The following is a 20,427-nucleotide window of genomic DNA, read 5'->3' as shown; positions in this document are numbered from 1 at the left end:
GTGTTTGCTCTTCCCTGCTGGCATAAACTTATCCTGCTCAGCTTACACTGGAGGAAAGGTCAGCTTGGACGGGCCTTGGAGCCATGTGTCCATGGCAGGGGGTGGAATTAGATGAGCCTGAAGGTCCCTTCCAACCCAAACCCTCCCGTGATTCCATGATTCCAAGGACAGCTTTTCCCACAGTAAATTTCAGTGCATCTAAAATGCTGTGTTTATTATTTATAAGTTACTAACAGGGTAACGTGGAGTTGTATGCTAATTAATTACATGACCAAAAAACCGTTACTTTTTAATTAATGTTTCTTTAGCAGGCATTGATATTCAGTGTCCACCTCTCAGGTCTATAATTTTCCTGTCTCTGAAATCATTGTTACACTTGTCTCCCTTTGGTTTGATACCTCAGCCCCAAGTTAATAACAATTACATTATTTCCTGTGTTGTTACAGCTTGAACAAACGAAGCAGCAATTCCCATTGGTGGGACTTTGCATAAATGAAGCTAATACAGGAGGGTGGTTACCCTCGTGTCTTGCAGATGGGAACTGAGGGTGGTTATTTTAACATAAAAATTAAAATGTATTTAGATCACAAATGGTGCAGGCTCTGTATTTAAATGTTGGTTGCAAGGGTGATTTTCCTCCTTTATTCTGCTTTAAAAAGCAAAGCACTGAAAGCCCTTGGAACACCAGGATGCAGCAGCACAGCAGGGAGGTGACAGACGTCACCACGGCACAAACCTCAGGGGTTGTGTCGGGTAAGGAGTTCCGTGTTGGAATCCGGAGGGATTGGGCTGCTCTGCAGAGGGATGGGATTGCTGCGAGACCTTTGGGCTTGGCATAAAATCCCACAATGGTTTGGGTTGGAAGGGCCCTCAAAGCCCATCCCATCCCACCTCCTGCCATGGGCAGGGACACCTTCCACCAGCCCAGGTTGCTCCAAGCCCCGTCCAACCCGGCCTTGGGCACTTCCAGGGATGGGGCAGCCACAGCTTCTCTGGGTTCCATCCCAGCCCTGCTCATCTGTGCTTCAGTTTTCCCCTCTTGTGGAGTGGCAGAGCTGTTTGTAACACAGGGTTTGACTCGAGTTCTCCCAGCAGGCTGGCCATGCAGGGTTCAGGCTGTTTTCCTGCTGGGATGGAGCCGTGGCTGGAGCTCCGTTGGGGCAGCAGGGCTGGATCCTCACAAAATCCCTGCTGGAAATGAGCTGCTGTGTTCCCAGCAAAGCCTGATCACAGCAAATTGAAAATGAAAGGATGTCTTCTCAGCACAAAGAGAGGTCTTTCAGGAGGATCAGGTTCCTTTTTTCTCCCTCTTCATGGAAATGCAGGAATGATTGATAATCAACACATTTCTGTAGCTGCTTTTGTTCTTTATTCTTTGAACCTCTTAGGCTGTCATCTATTAATTTTAAATCTCAGAAGGAACAAGTATAGAAATAGATGATGGAGTAATCCAAGGGCTTCTGAGGAGGTGAAACTTGCCTGTGATTGAACACAGGCATTTTGTATTATTCTCTAGGCCTCCTGCATGAAAATATTGCATTTAAGTACAAAAGAGGTCTTCATTTTGTCTTTAAATAAATAAACTCTTCATCCTGTGAAGTGTTATCATCCTTGTGAGTGTATTGAAGCTGGGCACTTTCATAAATATGAAGTCAAGAAGTCTATTTGCAGAGTGTTTCTATCATTGCCAGCTCTGTTACTTGCTCGTTGCAGCCATTTTTTTATATTTAAAATAAAAGATACTATCCGCATATTTCTCTCCTATGAGCAGGCTTTGGCCTTGGGGAAATATCAGGTACCTAAGTATAGAAAAGTCTGAAGAGAAACCGATAAATTTCAACAGGGAATTGCTAATTTTCTTTTAATTTTAGTATTGCTGTGCAAAGAGGAGTTTGGTTTTTTCCAAGTAACGAAGAAACAGCTGTGTTGGTGTTAAATATTCAGTGGATTTGTAAGTGACTTATTTAAAGATCTTCATCTTTGTAGATTTCCCTCATCTGAGAGCACCCTAAAGTATGTTTTTTGTGAGGGGGAGTAATTTTTCTTGGTTCTTACCTTTCTCCAATTGGCATCTTGTAGAGTCTGGGTTTAAAAACCGAAATACCGACACACCTTTTTGTTGCCAACAAAGTGTTTGATTCTTGCTTCCTCCAACTGCAGAAAAGTTGGGGAAGACTTTCTACTAAATGCTTAAAATAGGGAGTGGAGATTTGGAAAAAATGATGAGTGCTGGGTTATACAACCAACCAGGCTGGGGCTGAAAGTGCTTCCAGATCATTCAGAATTGGGCACTTTGGGAATGGCAGAGGGAGGAAAATGGTGTTCTGGCTCCAGAACTGAGCTGATCCAACAGGAGCAGAGATGGCACCTGAGGGGAGCCTGAAAGGGAGATGGAGAGAGACTGTTTACACGGGCCTGGAGGGACAGGACGAGGGGGAATGGCTTCACACTGACAGAGAGCAGGGTTAGGTGGGATATTGGGAAGGAATTCCTCCCTGGGAGGGTGGGGAGGCCCTGGCACAGGTTGCCCAGAGAAGATGTGGCTGCCCCATCCCTGGGAGTGTCCAAGGCCAGGTTGGACAGGGCTTGGAGCAACCTGGGCTAGTGGAAGGTGTCCCTGCCCATGGCAGGGGGTGGGATGGATGAGCTTCCAGCCCAAAGCATCCCAGGTGGAAGGTTGTAACAGTGGCTGTGTCTAGCTGTCACCAGCACAGGCACCATGAAGAGCTTTGAGTGTCAGCAGTGCCTGTGCAGCAACTTTCTGAGCTGTCCTCGTGTACCAGCAGTAGGATTGATGTAATGACATCACTTAATGCCCCAAAAGGTGGGAAAACCCTCTGAAGGGAAGGCTGGAATTGCTGGGAGTGTTTGAGTTATGCATTTCTAGGCAGCTTGGTCTGAAAGAAGGTGATGATGTCTTGGGTGGGCTCTGAAATGCTTTATTCCCTTCTCCAGATCATTCCAGCCTCTGTAAACCTGTTATCTGCAATTTTGGACAAGTGTAATAATCTTGACATACTACTTAAATGTGACTTAAAAAAAAAAAAAGGACAGAAAATGGTCAGCCTGGTCAGGTTTTTAATTGTGTTATGAGAGCAAAAATTGGGCATTGGGAATGTGACTGGTTGGGCTTGGACTGGCAGGAAGGGTTGGAAGTTTAGAGACTGTTCTGAGTAGGAAAAGAGCAAGGTCTAGTCAGGAGAAGGGAATGTAAAAGGGAGAAGAGAAAATTAAAAACATGGAGGAGAAGGAATTGTAGTTGGAATAATGTTGCTGGCAGGTTTGAACTTGGAATGGGCTGCCCAGAGAGGTGGTGGATTCACCATCCCTGGAGATTTTTAAACGCAGATTGGACGTGGCACTGAGTGCCATGATCTAGTAAAGGGACTGGATTTGGACCAAGGGTTGGACTCGATGATCTTGGAGGTCTTTTCCAACCCAATCGATTCTATGATTCTATGAACTCCAGAATACTTCGGGACATGGGGTTTTCTGGCATTCCCAGTATCCTTGGTTGTGACTATTGCTCTGTGCTGCTGGTGCATGCAGGGGACAGCCGGGCCTTGCTGGTGACATTTCCTGAAGCTGCAGGTGGCAGAGCCCCCGTGGGATCTCGGTGTCCCAGCAGGGAGAGCATTCATCCCTCATGGGGTGCAGTTACAGTCGTGCTCCCTCTTGCTTTATTCCGTGCAGAGGAATCGCTGACAGGAGAGCAGGATTTAGCCTGGGAGCATTGAAATGCACATTTAATACATGCCCATGTAACATTCATCATCCTGGTGGGGTGGTGTAGGATTATGCAATCGCTTTTTCCTGCGGGACCTTTGTTGGGTGTTCAGGCTTGATGTATCATCATTTCATCAACAGTGACGTGCTGTTTTATTTTTATACTTACTCATTGTGCAATTCTGCCATTTTTCACTGGATATCATGAAGATCTGAAAGGAAAATGCATTCCTTCCTGGTTAATATTCAACAAACAGTCTATAAAAAGATGTGGTTACTGTGCAGTAATTGCTTTATTTATCACCTTTCCTATGTGGCTAAAATCTGCTTGAATCTTTGATCAGAGCAGAGAGCCAGTGGTTTGGGCTGCTTTGGCTTCATTTGGGATCTTAGACCTAAATTCCATAAGGATCATGTCTGGGAAGAGTTGATTCATCTTACACAGTCACCACTACTGTGGGTTGCACATCCCTGACCGTGGTGGTGCTCAGGTAGCACATCCTTGATGTTATAAACATAGAAGCCCATGAGACCTGGAGAGCTGAAAGTCTTCTGGCCACAAAGTTGATGTAGTTTGACCACAAAGTTGATGTAGTTTGACCCTAAAGTTGATGTAGTTCGACCCACGGTGAACTACATTCAGGAACAATCAGCCTTTGGCAGGCATGTTAAAGTGAGTAAGGCACAGCTGAACTACTCAACCACTTCAGAAATAGATTTCATGGAACAAATACTAGAAATGAAAAGATTGGGTGCTTTTTCTTGTTTGTTTTAGATCTGTAGCTTTGTAACTGGGATGGAAAACTAAGAAAACCACGTTATGTTTTCCCTTCTTGCATTGGACAAGGTCAAACTCTTGGAGACCTCTCCTGGTGCCTGAGGGAGGAGAGGGGGCTGCTTGCATTAACAGTTTAGAAGTTAAGCCTAACTTGACAACTTTCTTGACTGAAGAGGATGGAAAGAAGTTCACTGTGACTAAATCTAGCATACAATTAATTCTTCTCTGCAGTTCTGTGTGTTAATTGCTGTCATTGTGTGAACTGATGGTTTCAGCAAAAATAGAAAATTTTATAACTGGTGTGTTGCTTACAATGCAGTCTTAGTTTGAAGTGCCAGCCCGCAGTGGCTTTTTGAATCTCTTCTGTGCTGTCAATCTCTGTGAATCATCTTTATGTAAATGGAAGAAGCCGTTGAAGAGAGCAAACCTGGGAAGTGTGGTTTGCGCTTCCCTCGTGGCTCAGAAGCTTTGGGGTGGTGGTGGCAAAGTGGAGCTGAGTGTTTCTGGAGAGCTGCAGTTAAACCTCCTTCCAGGAGCCCTCAGCTCTCTGTCTGTCCCCAGTGTCACTGTTAAAGGGCACCAGTGCTGTACCTGGGTCCTTCCATATCTCTGTGGGTATACTGGGCCGGTGTAGTGGTATATGGCAGGTGAACTGGTCCCCAGCCAAGCAGGCTGCAGGAATCCCTGTGCTGGTTTGGGACAGATTGATCAACCCACTTGGCAGTCAGTGCCTCACTGAGATGAAACAACGGTCTGCCACCGCTGCTTCATCCACCCTGTTAGGAGTGGGGTTAATTTTTAGGACAGACTTTGAAGACCATCCTGCTGTGAGGGTGGGGAGGCCCTGGCACAGGTTGCCCAGAGAAGCTGTGGCTGCCCCATCCCTGGAAGTGTCCAAGGCCAGGTTGGACGGGGCTTGGAGCAACCTGGGCTGGTGGAAGGTGTCCCTGCCCATGGCAGGGGGTGGCACTGGATGGGCTTTGAGGTCTCTCCCAGTCCAAACCTTCTGTTTTTTTGATGATTTTTTGTCCTCCTGTGAAAGGTGTTGCTTTGGGGATGGATTAGACAGGCAGGGTGGCATCAAATGGGGCTTTTCTTTAGGAAAGGCATTAGAAGTGTGAACGTGTCCATCTCAAATGGTGTCCTGAGGTAAAATTACCACGGTCTGTCTCAACCTCTGGCAGAGCTGAGATGGCTTGTCTTCAGTATTGGATTTTTCCCTTTTTGGTTGATGTGAATCCAGAGTGTCCATTAACCAGGCAGCCAATGAGCAGCTCTGCTTTCCAGGCAGTGAAGACAAACCCCTAAGTCGGTCTCTCCTCACCTTCCTACTTCCAGAATTGTCTGCAGGGATACACCAGGAACCTTGATGAAGGCCCTGTGGATTAGGCCTGAAGTGTTATATCCATGTCATTGCCAAAGAGGCTGGGAACAGCCTCCTGGCTCTTTTGGCACTTTGGTTGAACTTCTGAGCTGCTACTTTCGGCGCTGCCTTTGAATAGCTGAATTTATTTTTCTGCGTGTTCCGTTGCTTGGAGACCGTGAGGAGGAGAAACAGTCACTGCAGCTCATTTGGGTTCATTGCTGATAAGTTAGCATCTCTAATACAGAAATGTATTTTTAATAAGACTAATGGGCTGTGATTCCTGGCTTTTGCCAGGCAGAATGTTAAATAAACTGTTGATGGACTGGGCATAGAACCTGATACCCCGAGGGCTTTGATGTCACCTCGAGCAATGCCCTGAGTGGCTGTGCTTGTGCAGGCTCTTCTTTGGGAGGGTTTTATGCTGCTGCCACTTTATTAGGTGAATTTCTCCTGGGTTTTTTTTGTCCTGTGTTCCCTAGAAATAGAAGGGATTAGATTTAAAAACTTAACAGACAGCAACAGCAACAACTCCCCCCCAAACCAAAGCCCCCCAACCTGACATTGTGTACCTGCTGAAGGACAGCAACTCCAAGCTGAGAGTGCCTAAGACAAATGTGTTTGCCTGGGAAAGCACTGGAACGTGTTCCCGTTTTAGTCTGGTACTGTTTTCGACTGGGACAAGTTATAAATTTTCTGGTCTTGCATCAGATGTTGGCAGCAGCAGTTAGTTTTTAATCATTCATGGGGCAACATTCCTGTTGCTCAAAAAAGCATTTGTCTGATCAAGAGCTTTCCAGAATTTGTTTATAAACCCTTCCTTGCCGCTGGAATATTTGGACGGCGTTAGCAGCAAAAGCCCAGATAATTTTGAGTAGCTAAAGCCATCTCTCTGTTTATTCCCTGTTTTTATAGATTGCCTGTTCAAGCTGTGTCCCATGAACCGGTACTCGGCTCAGAAGCAGTTCTGGAAGGCAGCAAAGCCGGGAGCCAACAGCACCACGGACGCCGTGCTGCTCAATAAACTGCACGTGAGTGTTCACCCTCGGGCCCCTCTTCACCAGCAGCACTCAGCCAGCCTGATTTAAACAAGGATTTCCAGTCAACTGGACACCATGAACAGGGAGACACCAGCAGAGTACATAAAGATCAATGTGCAGGACTCCTTTGGAGGTGGTCAGATCCTCTCATTTATATAAAATGCTGCTCAAGGTCTGTGTCCCCCAGTGCTGGTGTCCATGGTGCTGCTTTGGAGCCGTGGTGGCCCTTGAGGCTCCTGTCATTAACCTGTGCTAAATGTCACGGGGCTCTAAGTGGGCATTTTGGGTGGGAACAGCGTAAAAATGGGACCCTTGAAACAACTGCACAGAATTCTCAGGCATCTCATCTCGACGTGGGAAACCGTGAGCTGCTGGTCTGATCAACCCATTGGGATTCCTCAGACAAACAAGAGCTGCTGTTGCTGCACGTGAAGGTTGATGGGTAATTATGAGTAATTAGAAGGCCAGCCAGCCTCTCCTTCCATATTAGCTCGCAGTATTTAATATCTTCTGGGTAAAATGTTGACATTCAGCAGCTGAAAACTCGGTAAGGCAGTTGATTGCTGTTTTTAGAGTTCCTATATAAAAAAAAGCCAACTTAACTTAAATACCATCTGTTGACTTTAGAGTTAAATAAACTCCATGTTTATGTTAAAATTACATAGCTGGAGTACTTCATGTCAAAATTACAATTTGGGTATTTTTAGTCTCTTTAAGCCTATATTAAGCTCATTGTAGCCTGAAATACGGAATGGCCCCGTAGGAGAGTGTCACTTGCTGATTGCCATATGGCTGCCTTGCTCTTGCACTGCACAAAGACCCACTGTTGGACTCATTTTGCTTCTGAAAATACAATTTTATAAGCTAGAAGTATTAACTTGGCAAGGACAAAGCTATTTTGGTACTGGCTGTAGCACAGAGGTCCCTCACCTGGGCCGTGTTTCTCATGTTGGTAAGAGGAGACACTGGCAGCAGGTTGGAAGTGATGGGGATTCTGGGTTGGTTATTTTGGTGTATAAGGAAAGGGGAGAGTTCATGGATTTTAGGAGAAATTATGGTATAAATACTGCATCATGCAGGAAAAAAAAAAGGCTTTGGAATTGTCCTGGATTATAGTGTCACTGGGAGTTGTCTTCCCTTCCCAGTGCAGGTGTTTGGGATCTGTCCCCGCTCATGTGACACTTTGCCCTTTTGTGCCAGTGTCCTGGAAATACAGGATTAGATTTTTCCAGAATTAGCCCCGGCCGAGTGATGTTTGCAGAGAAATGTCCTGCCATGAACTGCTTGTTTTGGTGGCGGGGTTTGAGTGCTCTCAGTGTCATTGGGGATCGTTTCATCTGCATCGCTCTGACACGAAGGCTGACGGGCTGAATCAGTGACCTGGGGCTCGGAAATAATTGGGGGCCATGTACCTCACTCACATCCAAACTTCTCTTTCTGCCTGTCACGTTGGGCCCACGTGTCACCTTTTCCATGTGTCGGCACGGGGGATGCACCAAACCGCCGTGTGGTCTGTGTGGGGCCCTGTCCACGTGCTCAGGGGTGTGAGCTCTGCCCAGGGGGAGGTTTCTTTATCAGTGCCTTTGATTTCCAGCCCAATCGATGATGCAAGATGGGTTCATCACCACTTGCCTTTTTTGGCTTCTGTTTGTCTGCTGGTGGAATTTACTGTGTGCCACGGAGCGCTCGGTGCTGAGGTCAGGTTATTTTAAGTTAATGCCATTTAAGGGATTTAAAATCTGGGACACTTGTCTGTCCCTGGTCCCATCTCGGTGCTGGTTGAGGAGCTGACATCTAGTGGCCAGAGAAGTGCTTCTTCTGGGATGATTGTCAGGTTTGGTGTGTGCTCGGGAAGCACATCCGGAGTCCTAATCGTGTTTTCATGGAATACATTATTTTCTGTATTGATAATCAATGTGGCAGGTAGAGAAGTCCTGTCTGTGATTGCTGGTAGTTGAGAGGGATTTGGTGTCTTAAAGAAATCCTTTCTTGACAGACTACTTGGAAATCAAGAAAAAAAAAGTTATATTTCAGCATTAAGGAGAAAATTGTGCGTTGCCGGGTGTACTTTTGAATTTGAGTGAGCAGCTGTATCTCAGGTTCTCCTGGAGCAAGAGCCAGTTATGATACCTAACACAGCTTCTAAAAATAGCACATTTTGAGTGAGCTGGAATGGTGAAATTCTGTAACAGTGAGCAGAGAAATCTTCCTTTGAGGTAGCTGAGCTTTGTCCTGTGTTACTGGTACTTCACCTCACCACAGTGAGGAACTGTGGGCACTTTTCTCCTCCAGGAGAGAACTGGACCTGCCATAGTCCTTGAGACCCAAACCATAAACCTTGATCCTTAGCCTCCTAACAAATTCAGTTTTAAATTACCCTCTACCACCAGATAGCAGTTAAAGCAAATACAGATTTCTATTTTTAATTAAAATCATCTTTCATCTAAAGTGAGAGAGAATTTCTTAACCAAATGAAATGGTTTTAATAACAACCTGGGCAAAATAACTCACTTTTAAAGCAAAAAGTGCAAGAGGTTTGTTATAAATTATTAACTATTACTATGTGTTCTTCTAATCACTCAGTTTTGGAGGGGCTTTCCCTTTTATTCCCCTGTTGGTGTGATACAGGGATGCTCAGCTGTAGCACAGAGTATCCAACAGCCTCGGGAAGGATGAGCTCTGGTGCTGGGAGTTGGAAATTCAGTTACCCAGAGCTGCAGTGGGCATTTGTACACATCTTCTCAATGATCCTGCTGCACAGGGTGGGGGGATTGGAGATGTTATAAAAAGACAGGCTGGAGAGGAGTTGGAGCCTGTGTTGGCAGAGGAAAATAAAAAATCAAAGTTGCAGTTCTTTCCTTTCCATTTGTATAGAAGTCAGTAGAAAGGAGCATAGAATTCCTGACTGGAGTTGTTACCCATCCCTTTTCATCTTTTCCCCCCACAGGTACTTGCCTTCTACTCTGTCTGAGCTTTTCATCTCATATTTTATTCCAAAATTTTGTCAAATTGTACCCTAATTACTTAAATGATGTGTGTCAGTCTTCCTAAGCAATTGAAAAAGGGAACTGGAAATTATGCTGTTGGAAGCTGGAAAAAAAGGAAATTGGGCTATTTCAGCTGCTCACTGTTGTTCCAGTTCTTTGAAATACTCTCCAAGAGCCTCAGGTGTTTGGCCACCCTTTTGTAAAAACCCAGGGAGTTAAATTATTATCCCTTGATTTCAGCATGCGGCCGACTTGGAGAAGAAACAGAACGAAACCGAGAACAGGAAACTGCTGGGAACAGTCATCCAGTATGGGAATGTGATCCAGGTAGGCTGTGGGAACAGTCATCCAGTGTGGGAACGTGATCCAGGTAGGCTGTGGGAACAGTCATCCAGTATGGGAATGTGATCCAGGTAGGCTGTGGGAACAGTCATCCAGTATGGGAATGTGATCCAGGTAGGCTGTGGGAACAGTCATCCAGTGTGGGAATGTGATCCAGGTAGGCTGTGGGAACAGTCATCCACTATGGGAATGGGATCCAGGTAGGCTGTGGGAACAGTCATCCAGTATGGGAATGTGATCCAGGTAGGCTGTGGGAACAGTGAGCCACTGTGGCAGTGGGATCCCCATGGGCTGTGAGCATCTTTGCCAGCTGGAGAGGATTTTGGTCAAAATTCCTGCTCAGTGGATGTTAAATTTGTGGAGTTCATGGCCAGGATCTGTGGTGTTGCCAGCTTTGACCGTGCCCTGCAGTGGGATTCTGGGAAGCAGGGCCTGGGTGTACAGCTATGATGAGGTCATTTTTTTGTTAGGGGCTAATTGTGTTTATTTTTGGTGTCACCACTGATTGCTTTCTTCAGAAATCCTTGGAGCCTTCCTGAGAGTTGGCCACGTGAAGGTGGCACGTGCACAACACTAAATACCTCTCACTGTCAGATGCTGACACCACAAATGACAAACTGCCACAGAGGAGGAAAGTCCTTAGGAATAGTCACATTTTCTCTTAAATGAGACCAAGCAAAGCAAGATAGGAGCAGCTTTACCTCTTACAGAGAGAGCCACTTAGTCCCCAGCACTTCACAGCTTTTGGTCCTGGGTTTTTCGAGCTGGCTGTTGTAAAGTGACGTGGATATGTCTGAGTGTTTGTTGTTTGCTGGGGAAGGGACGGTTGGATTCACTGAAGATGTTTTGTGCTGTAGCACTGTATCTGTGAGTGGAATTGTGCCTGAGCCCATCAATATTCGTGTATAATTTAGTTTTAACTCCTGCATAGAAATGTAGTTGTCTCGTGCACGCTCGGTTTCTTGAGGGGAGGAAGATGAGCATTCTTAGAACGGAACTCTGATTCTTATTCTAGCTGCTTCACTTAAAAAGTAACAAATACTTAACAGTAAATAAGAGGCTGCCAGCTCTGCTAGAGAAGAATGCAATGAGGGTGACCTTGGATGAAGCTGGAAATGAAGGTTCCTGGTTCTACATCCAGCCCTTCTACAAACTGCGGTCCATCGGAGACAGCGTAAGTGCTGGGAGCAGTGTCCTCACCTGCTCCTTGGGGCACAGCCTGGCCAGGCTGGGCTTGGGAATCCTGCCCTGCAATTAATGAAATGCACAGATCTCTCGGTGCGTGATGATGCAGGAACAACCTTTTTCCTATGCTGTCATGAGGGGGAGGAAAATCGCTATGGTAACTTGTATTTTGGAAACGTGGAATGATCTAACATTGGAGGGAATAAGGGACCTAATTAGGCTGGCCTTGCACAGTTCCTGCCCAATTCAAAATGGTAGGAAATGTTGAGTTCCTTCAGGAGGCCTGGAAGAAATAATTAGCATCTTGATTTTCAGTGTTTTCAGTTTAGAATCAAAACTCATCATCACTTCGGATATAAGGAATGAGGTAATAAGGAAGTCAAATGTTCCTGTTCATGGGAAATCTGGAAAAAATGGTGCTGATTAAATGCATTGCCATTTTAATCTCTTAATCTTGGGTTTTCTTCTTGCAAAATGTGAGTCGCTGGGGTATATTATTTGCCTAAAAGCAGGAGGTAATAAGTGTCAGTGTGCTCTGGGGTTTAGGCCAGGTATATATTTGGCACCTAAACAGAGTGAGCTTTATCGAGTAGCAATAATTTATCCTGTAGCCCCTCTGCACCAGAACTCAGTCTGCTGCTTCTGCAAGGCTCTGAGACCAGCATCACCGGGGTTTTTGCCTCAGTGGCTGAGTTTGGTGAGGTAAATTCTGAACCAAACAGAACCCTGGCAGAACACTCAGACTGGCATCTCTCCTAAGTGCAGCAAGGTGATTTCCTCCCATCACTTCCATTAAAACAATGGAAGAAAAAGAGTTTTCCCAGTGTGCAAATTTCTGTCTGATGCTGCCCTTCCCTCCAGGTGGTCATTGGAGACAAAGTGGTCCTGAATCCTGTCAATGCTGGGCAGCCTCTCCACGCCAGCAGCCATCAGCTCGTGGATAACCCGGGATGCAATGAGGTGAGGGGACATGGGCACAGCTGGAGCAGCTGGACAGACCTCTCTGTGCTTCAGCTGAGCTGTTTGTACACGTTTTATGAAATCCAGCAAGTTGTTTGGTACCTGTGGCATTGCTTAGGAATGGTTATCTTGGTGATCAGTGACTTACCAGAGCTCACAGACTTTTGTCGTATCTGTTGGGCGCTGGCAGAGGTTTGTCTCTTTTGCATGACTGGCTAAAAGTAAGGATTTCCTTCAAAATCAAAAGTTGTGGCACAGTGATGTGCCCCATACTGGTCACTGTGAAGAAAATTAAATCCACCCTCAGCCAAAACCAGCACAGATGTGTACCTGTGACTTGCAAGCAAGTCAGCTCTGAAGTTCCTTGTTCTGGAGTAGGTACAGAAAGGGCTTTGCTTCTCTAGAGTAACACAGCCAGGACTGCAGGATTCTGGTGAAAATGGTCTAGAAAGCAAGACAGTGGCTCATATCTTGTGGAGGCACAAGACAGTGGGACTGATGGGTTCAGTTCTCCCTTTAGGTCAACTCAGTGAACTGCAACACCAGCTGGAAGATCGTGCTCTTCATGAAATGGAGCGACAACAAGGACGACATCCTCAAAGGGGTGAGACCCAGGGCCCTGCCTGCCTGTAACCCCCTCCCTGGGGGTGCTGCCCCTGCTGACCCTGCTGCCTTGGCAGGGGGACGTGGTGAGGCTGTTCCACGCGGAGCAGGAGAAGTTCCTGACGTGTGATGAGCACAGGAAGAAGCAGCACGTGTTCCTCAGGACCACGGGCAGACAGTCGGCCACGTCTGCCACCAGCTCCAAGGCCCTGTGGGAAGTGGAGGTGAGGGCTGTAACCCAGGCTGGGGGTGGCTTTGTAGGAACAATTACTGCTGCTCTTTAAAAGCACTGCATCTGGAATTCTTTTTTTAGGTGGAAGTCTTCCCAATGTTCTGAGTTTAAATTAAAATTCCTTTGCTGGCTGTGGTCTCTGTGCACAGTCACAATGGAGTTCTGCTCTCTGATGGTGCAACACAGAGCTCTCAAGTTCAGGTGCTTGACAATTCAGAAAAGAGGGACAGAGGAACATCTATGAAGTCATTTTCTTACCAGTCACTGAAGTTTAACACCAGCTTATAATTTCCACTGTCCCGCTGGGTGTACTGAACACTCTATTTTTGGTGTGGAATAATGTGATTATGCATATCCTCATTTGATAGGAGGCTGCAACCCTTTGCTGGTCTGTCTGAACTGGCTTTTTTTTTCTCTACTTGGCTTTTAAACAGAGTGACTAACACCTTGGCCAGCTCTGGCTTCTTAAAATATCCTCAATCTATTGGTGTTATTAGAGTTGGTTTATGATTTTAAATGTGAGCTGCATGTAAGAATCAAAAAATTAATTGTAATGGTGGGTAGGTGGTGTTTATATTCTCCTTCCAGAAGTATCTGCTTTGACATTCAGCTTCTCCTGTATTTGAAATGAAAGCCTGACTCTAATGCACATTACTTGGACATGGTGCAGCACATCAGTCTGTGGTGACTGTGCAGTGTGTGCAGTCACCTGGTGGCAAATGTGGGCACAGGTGAGGTAGCCCTGCTCTGCCAGGCACAGCTGGGCTGTGATGGGTCCTCCCTAAGGAAGCAGATGTATCCACAGGCACCTGATAGGAGGTAACAGATCATCAGGTGATGGAGGCTCTGCCTGCCCCAGAGGTTAGGGAGTAAATAGAACTGTTCTTCTTTTGTTCAGCTGCATTGGAAATATTTCCCAGTGTCTTCCCTCACCCGCTTTGAGATGGTCAAAAATCAGACCAGAAAGAGTAAAGGATTTGTTGCATTGCTTTAGGAAGTGTTTAAAGACCTGGCACCACATGTAGATGTAAAGCACCTTCTTGAATTCCTTCTCTGCCAGCCTGCACCGTAACCTTCCTGCTGCGATGGACAAACTGAACTCGTGGCAGCCGGCTCAGGGCATGGGCTGCTCTGTGTGTCCAGGGGGGAACGGTGGGTCTGCCTGTCCTGGAGCTCTGTTTGCTCCCAGCTGCCCGTGCAGTGAGGTGGGTGCTGTTGGAGGGCTCTGTGCCGTGCCCTGACCATGGTTTCCCCCTGGCAGGTGGTGCAGCACGATCCCTGCCGCGGCGGCGCCGGATACTGGAACAGCCTCTTCAGGTTCAAGCACCTGGCGACAGGGCACTACCTGGCAGCAGAGGTAGGGGGCCGAGGGGCCCTGCCCTCCCTCACACAGCCTTTCCTGCCTCTGACACTTTCTGCAAACCTGTCATTTCCTGCCCTAAAAGCAGACACGGGGAGGGGAGCGGGACAGCGGCGTTGGGGTCGTTCGGGTCAATGCCAAAGTAGATGCTAAAGGCTGGAAATGAGGTGAAAGACACTTCAAAGAATACCATGGTCTGGGGTAGTCTGGAGCTGATTTTACTTCCTGTACGAATTCTAGAGGCAGTAGCTTCTCCTGCAGAGAATAGACACTAAATAGTATCCTGTCATGTGGGCAGTAGAATCAAGATGACTTTATTAACAGATGAATAAATGGTAAATGGCTGAGAGCCTTTGGGGGGAAAATGAATTCAACTGTTGATAATTTCTCTTGATTCACTGATTTTTGAGCAGAATTGTAGAACTGAGTATAAAATGAAAATACAGCCAGACTTCACACCAGTGTGAAAGAACTGCAGATAAAGAAAATATCCCATTTTATATTCATCTGATAAGCAGATTGGAAAACCAGCAGCATTTTGTCACATGCACACTTGAAAATCCTTTTCAGTAGTGATCCAGTGTAGAGCTTTTCCAGTAAATCTTGGGGTTTCTAATCAGCCAAACCAAAAACATGGTCTTACATCATGCAAGAATATACCAGAGGAAATGGCTCACCTGATCCCTGGTTAGAATAGTGTTTGTTCCAAAAGATTTCTACCCAGCCAGTTAATTTCTAGTTGGAAATTCCACTTGGAATTTAAAAAAACCCCAAACGTAAACTTGTTAACTCTCTACTCTTGCTACTGTAGTGATTATCCTGAACAACTAAATCTCTCTGCGTGTTCGCAGACTATTTAATTCTGAATTTTTGGGCCTGATGAGCTGTACTGGGTTTGGGCAGTGTGTCCTGCATGCCTGGTGGAGCTGTGGCAGTGCAGGGATTTTTAACAACACGAGTTTAGCTGGTGCTGAGGTTGTTTCCCACTTCCACCTGTGCTGGAGTTTTGACGTGCCTGTGGTTCTGTTTCATCAGGTAAACCCTGACTATGAGGAAGATGACCTGGAGTGTCAATCCTCAGTAAGTATAGGCAAGAGTATGATCTTGCCCCTGGTTGAGGAGGGCTTGGCACAGGCCCAGGGTTTACCTGGGCAGTGCAGAGCTGGGCCAGGCTTGGTAGTGAAGAAACTAAAAACCTGAGGATGCTCTGAAGGCTCTTAAGGCCTGTCCAGAGGAGTGGATATTAACTGGATTAGGCTTTAGAGAAGAACAATGCGCTTGCAGCTGAATTTACACATTACCTGAACCCCCTCCCCTCGCCTCCCCCCTTTGTGGCATCTCTTTTTCTGTCTTCTGTTTCTTAAACCTTTGTTTCCTTGAAGCACTGTCTTGAGTGGGTCTGAAAAGCAAGTTGTTCCAGCTGACAGCAGGTGGGAAGTGTCCCTGAGGGGACATCCCACGGCGCTGTGCCTGTCACTTGTCTGACCTCCTTGTTTAAGAAACAAATTCCCTCTCGTTGTACTTGTCACAGGAAAACAGGATACGGGTCTAGAGAGCAGGAATGAGGGTGATCTGAGTGCCATTCCTCTGATTTTCCTGTGAAAGCAAGTCTGTGGTGTTGTCAGTAAATGTTGTTGTGTCAAAGATGGAGTGTGTGATGCTTTGTATTGACAGAAGCTTCTCTTTGGTGTCAAAGGGAACCAGCACTGAAAACAGAGAAAACTGGAACAGCACTTTCCATTGTGGATTATGTTTCTTTAGTTGGGTTTGATCACAGGCTTATGCAGCTTTCTTGGTCACTTATCCTGTATTATGGAAGATTTGCTCCATTTGGAGATGACAAAGAGCTACTCCTCCCCTTTTTGAGATAAATGTGATGCTTTGAAATCCTGCAGGCTGGATTTTTCCTCCTAAAAGGATTTGTCATTGGAGCCTGGCCGTTAAAACGCTTCCCTTGCCCCCAGATACTGAGCTGTTATCCTGATTAGTGGCATTTGGCTGCTCAACTGCAGTAAACATACTAAAAATATGAACAAAAACCCACCCATAGCTTTTGTTTGGGAGGGGGGTGGGAGTGGGATCCAATATTGAGCTATTCTGTTGGCTCAACTTCTGGAAGTTAATCAGTGTTGATGTCTTTCAGGTAGACATCCATCCTCCTCTGATGTGCAGGATAACATTGATGCACTCAGAGCTCTCCTGACTTTTCCCTGCTCTGTCTCTTTACCACTAGGTGGCAAAAATAGACCAGAAAGAACAGGATCAGGAGCACATAATTCAGTTCTGACGTGACATCACCACATCCTCTAACATTCACTACTGACAGGAGGGTGTAGGCTGCTTTATCCAAGTTTATCCAAACTCCAGCTTGCTCCAAATGTGAGCTGTCTACAGGGTTCCTGTGCACAGCTCTGTGTCTTATTGTTTTCTCCTTATCCCTCAGGGAGCTGTACCAGAAGGGGTTTAAATGGGCATGGGTGAGGTGCCAGTTCTGCCTTTGAGCAGCAAAGGGGGCTGCTGTTGTCACAGCCTTGGGGTTGAAGTTTCACTGCTCCCTAAATTGCCCCATTTCCTACTTTCTGGTTCACTGTTCAGCTTTGCCACAGTTTCACTAAGTGACCAGTTGTGTCCTGGAGTACAAACTGAAAGCAGAGCAGCTGTGCTCCTTGCTGTGTTCCATCCCCTTGCTGTGGGGATGGGGAGACAGCTGAAATTCGGAGAATTCGTTCCAAGTGAGCGAATTTCTCCCGGTGTGAAGCCTCCAGATGGACTCCTGGAGTTGCTTCTTCCCTCGAAGGCACACTCCCAAAGTGTATTTAGGTTCCATACAGATAGCTGCCTGTTCCCATGTGCAAAATCAGACTTGAAATGTTACTGCTTTGCAGCCAAGTTCATTGACTGCAAATATGTGAACTTCAGAGTATCCTGAGGCACAAGCAACACTGGATACCTTTCCCATATGTTTAAGGATTGCAGTGCCTTCCGCCAGGACTGTGAAAGACAGAGACTGAGTGCTGACTGCTTTGGGTGCCTCCCTCCACTGGTGCCACCATCCCAGAGAAACGGATAAATCACCTTGAAAATTGCATCCAGGGTGGAGATGGTTGTACATGCACAGCTGGCTCCTGTGTGCCAGACACTGATGGACTAGTGATGGCTGGGAGTGCCCTAGGGAAGGTTTTGGAGAAAGTTGTTGTTCCGTTTTCTCAGTCAATCTTCATTTTTTCCTACCCTCGTGTCCTTTCATCTGACAAGCCAGGGATTTGTCCAGTTGGTGTCAGTATCTTTATTTTGTTGAAGGGGGCTGGTGATTTGCCAGCACCTTGGGAATAAAGATCCCTTTGGTGCCATGGCCCTTGTAACATGTGCTTGAGAGCACCACAGGCCGTAGTGTGAACAGCAAGACATCCAACCCCTTGATTAGCTCTTTGTTTCTCTTGCCTGGGATTGATAGATGCCAGTCCCATTTTTGCTGCTGAAGGTGGTTATTTCCCAGCAAGACTGTTGGTGCATTGTGTGTGGGGTTTTTATATTTGCAGCTCTAACTAATTACTTTGTTAGAGGGATAATTGCAATCTGTGTGAGGAGCTGGTGGTGTCGGGGGTGGGGATCTCAGCAGATGTGGGTCACCTGAAACCAGAGTCAGAGTTCCCAGTGTGTGTGGGGCGAGTGGCTGGGGGCTCTTGTCCCTTCTGGCACTGTGTGTGAGGTACAATGTCCGTGATGTGGGGTTTGCCGTGGCTGTGAGCCAGAAATCCTCCCCAGTTGCAGCGGGGGAAGCAGAGAGTGCTCGGCGGGAGCAGCCGCCCGTGTGCCCCGTGTCCTGCAGCTCTGCAGGTGATGCAGAGCCACGTCTGCAGTCCCAGGTGTTTGGGGCTGGGCAGTGGTTCTGGGGGCCGGGCCTGACCGGGGTGGGGGTGTCGTTCCCAGCTGGACCCTGAGCAGGACGCGGCGCGGCGGGGCCCGCGCGCCCAGGAGAAGATGGCCTACTCCCTGGTGTCCGTGCCCGAGGGCAACGACATCTCCTCCATCTTCGAGCTGGACCCCACCACCCTGCGCGGGGGAGACAGCCTCGTCCCCAGGTACGGCCCACACGGGCACGGCTCGCTCTGCTCTGCACCTCGGGGCTTCTGTGCACTTACAGCTGCCTCACGCTGTTTGCTTCTATCCTTCGGAATTAAGTTCTTCCTCAGGTCACTGTAAAGATACTTTAAAAATGCCTGAAGCTTCACTTTAGTGCTTTGGAATTGAGTTATGAGTACTTTACAAATGAGTTATGATGAGAACATCGTGTTATAGATGGGAAAATTGAGATTAAGTGACTTCCTTGTCAGGGAACGACCTGGGACTAAAAGCCTTGGGTGTCCTGTCAAGCCATTCCTGTGACCTGTCTGTATTAAGCTAGTTAAGATGTAATATCAAGTATTTAGCACTTCATTCTCTGTTGTTTACATGTTCTTTACTGTTCATATGGTACATCTTCCTACTTATAAGATGCTGAACCCTTCAAAGACACACGATCTGCATGATGTCCCTTTGCTGTCTGTTCCCACTGAGAAAGCACAGCAAATTTGTTTCACCTACTGTAGCAACTCTCTAAATCAGATACTCCAAAATAAAGATACCGGGGAGTTCTGGGCTGAAAGCTCCAAGGGTGAGGGAGGAAGCTGGCAGCTCAGATACACCCTATCAGTGGAAATGTGAGGATGGGAAGAGGTTTAATTTGTTGCTGTGCAGCAGCTGAGTTACAGCACCACAATGTGGATGTGGTTCTGTTTTAAAGCAGAATCTGTTTCGCTACAGAAGACTTCCTGAGGTGAATTTATAGAATGAACTGAGGCAAGAAGAATGTTATTCCTGTTGTGGTGTGCAGCATGGATGGGGATGACGCTTCTTTTCCACTTGTTCCTGCCAACATCTCGCAATCCGAACAATGTGAAGATTCCCTGGCTGGGGAGCTGACTCAGCTCTGGAACTCTTGGCTTTCTTTCAGGAACTCCTATGTCAGGCTCAGGCACCTTTGCACCAACACCTGGGTTCACAGCACCAATATCCCTATTGATAAAGAAGAGGAGAAACCCGTGATGCTTAAAGTAAGTTCTGTTACTTTATGTAAGCACATCCCTTGATTCCTGTGTTTCCACAAAGGTGATGTTGGCAGGAGTTCCAGTCCCTGGGAATGCTGGGTCTGTCACGCACCAAGCATGTAACAGTGGTGACCAGTGCCCATGCAAAACACTTGCTCTTAAAGGTTCTGTTTTGTGGTAGTTTACCAGTTATGCTGTTCAATGTCCACTGCACAACAGTCATCATCAGGAGGATGTTTTTACCACTGTGTACAACGTTTTGCCATCTCACCTGCTGTTTCTCTGGGTTTAGGAGCAGCTTTCAGCTTGCACAGAGGGGTAGTGTTCTCAAAGTTTGGCTTCAGCAGTAGTCTCATGCTGTGTGAGCAGGGTGGGGCTTTCCTCCTGTTTCGTTATCACCGGGTGTGTGAACCACAGCTTTGTTCCTGCCCTGGGGTTTGATGATAAAACTTGTCTGGGTTTCAGATTGGTACCTCTCCAGTGAAGGAGGACAAAGAAGCTTTTGCTATAGTACCAGTGTCACCTGCAGAGGTTCGGGACTTGGATTTTGCAAATGATGCAAGTAAGGTTTTAGGTTCCATTGCTGGCAAGTTGGAAAAGGGAACGATAACCCAGAATGAAAGAAGGTAAGGAAAGCAGAATTGGGTTCACATAGTTTGCTTCCTTTACCCAGTAACTGTTCCTTTGAAAATTCTATCTGTGTATGCAGTAGAACAGGGATTTGGTTTCCTCCTTGATGAGATTTTAAAAAATTGGTGGTTTCA

At 46.7% G+C, this 20,427-nt stretch overlaps 1 protein-coding gene across 11 annotated transcripts in view; it reads left to right on the top strand.

Annotated features, from left to right (window-relative positions):
- The window catches only part of ITPR1 (inositol 1,4,5-trisphosphate receptor type 1), a 163,756-nt gene that overhangs the window by 41,628 nt on the left and 101,701 nt on the right, over window positions 1-20,427 (top strand). For 7 of the 11 annotated variants that reach the window (XM_039378488.1, XM_039378490.1, XM_039378485.1 and 4 more), the window contains exons 4-14: window positions 6,783-6,898; window positions 10,135-10,221; window positions 11,252-11,410; window positions 12,283-12,381; window positions 12,902-12,985; window positions 13,062-13,208; window positions 14,478-14,573; window positions 15,612-15,656; window positions 18,507-18,658; window positions 19,570-19,669; window positions 20,129-20,289. In XM_039378488.1, the coding sequence (XP_039234422.1) occupies window positions 6,783-6,898; window positions 10,135-10,221; window positions 11,252-11,410; window positions 12,283-12,381; window positions 12,902-12,985; window positions 13,062-13,208; window positions 14,478-14,573; window positions 15,612-15,656; window positions 18,507-18,658; window positions 19,570-19,669; window positions 20,129-20,289 (1,246 nt within the window). Of the gene's footprint in view, window positions 1-6,782; window positions 6,899-10,134; window positions 10,222-10,451; window positions 10,480-11,251; window positions 11,411-12,282; window positions 12,382-12,901; window positions 12,986-13,061; window positions 13,209-14,477; window positions 14,574-15,611; window positions 15,657-18,506; window positions 18,659-19,569; window positions 19,670-20,128; window positions 20,290-20,427 lie in introns of those variants that run through there. The other 4 variants (XM_039378492.1, XM_039378491.1, XM_039378486.1 and 1 more) reach the window with 2 other exon arrangements.

The sequence above is a fragment of the Pipra filicauda genome, unplaced genomic scaffold (assembly GCF_003945595.2).
Source record: "Pipra filicauda isolate LSUMZ 115617 unplaced genomic scaffold, ASM394559v2 scaffold139_size1960392_pilon, whole genome shotgun sequence".
Lineage (NCBI taxonomy): Eukaryota > Metazoa > Chordata > Aves > Passeriformes > Pipridae > Pipra > Pipra filicauda.
Note: the sequence above shows the minus strand (reverse complement) of the source record. Positions and strands in the feature narration are given on the sequence as shown.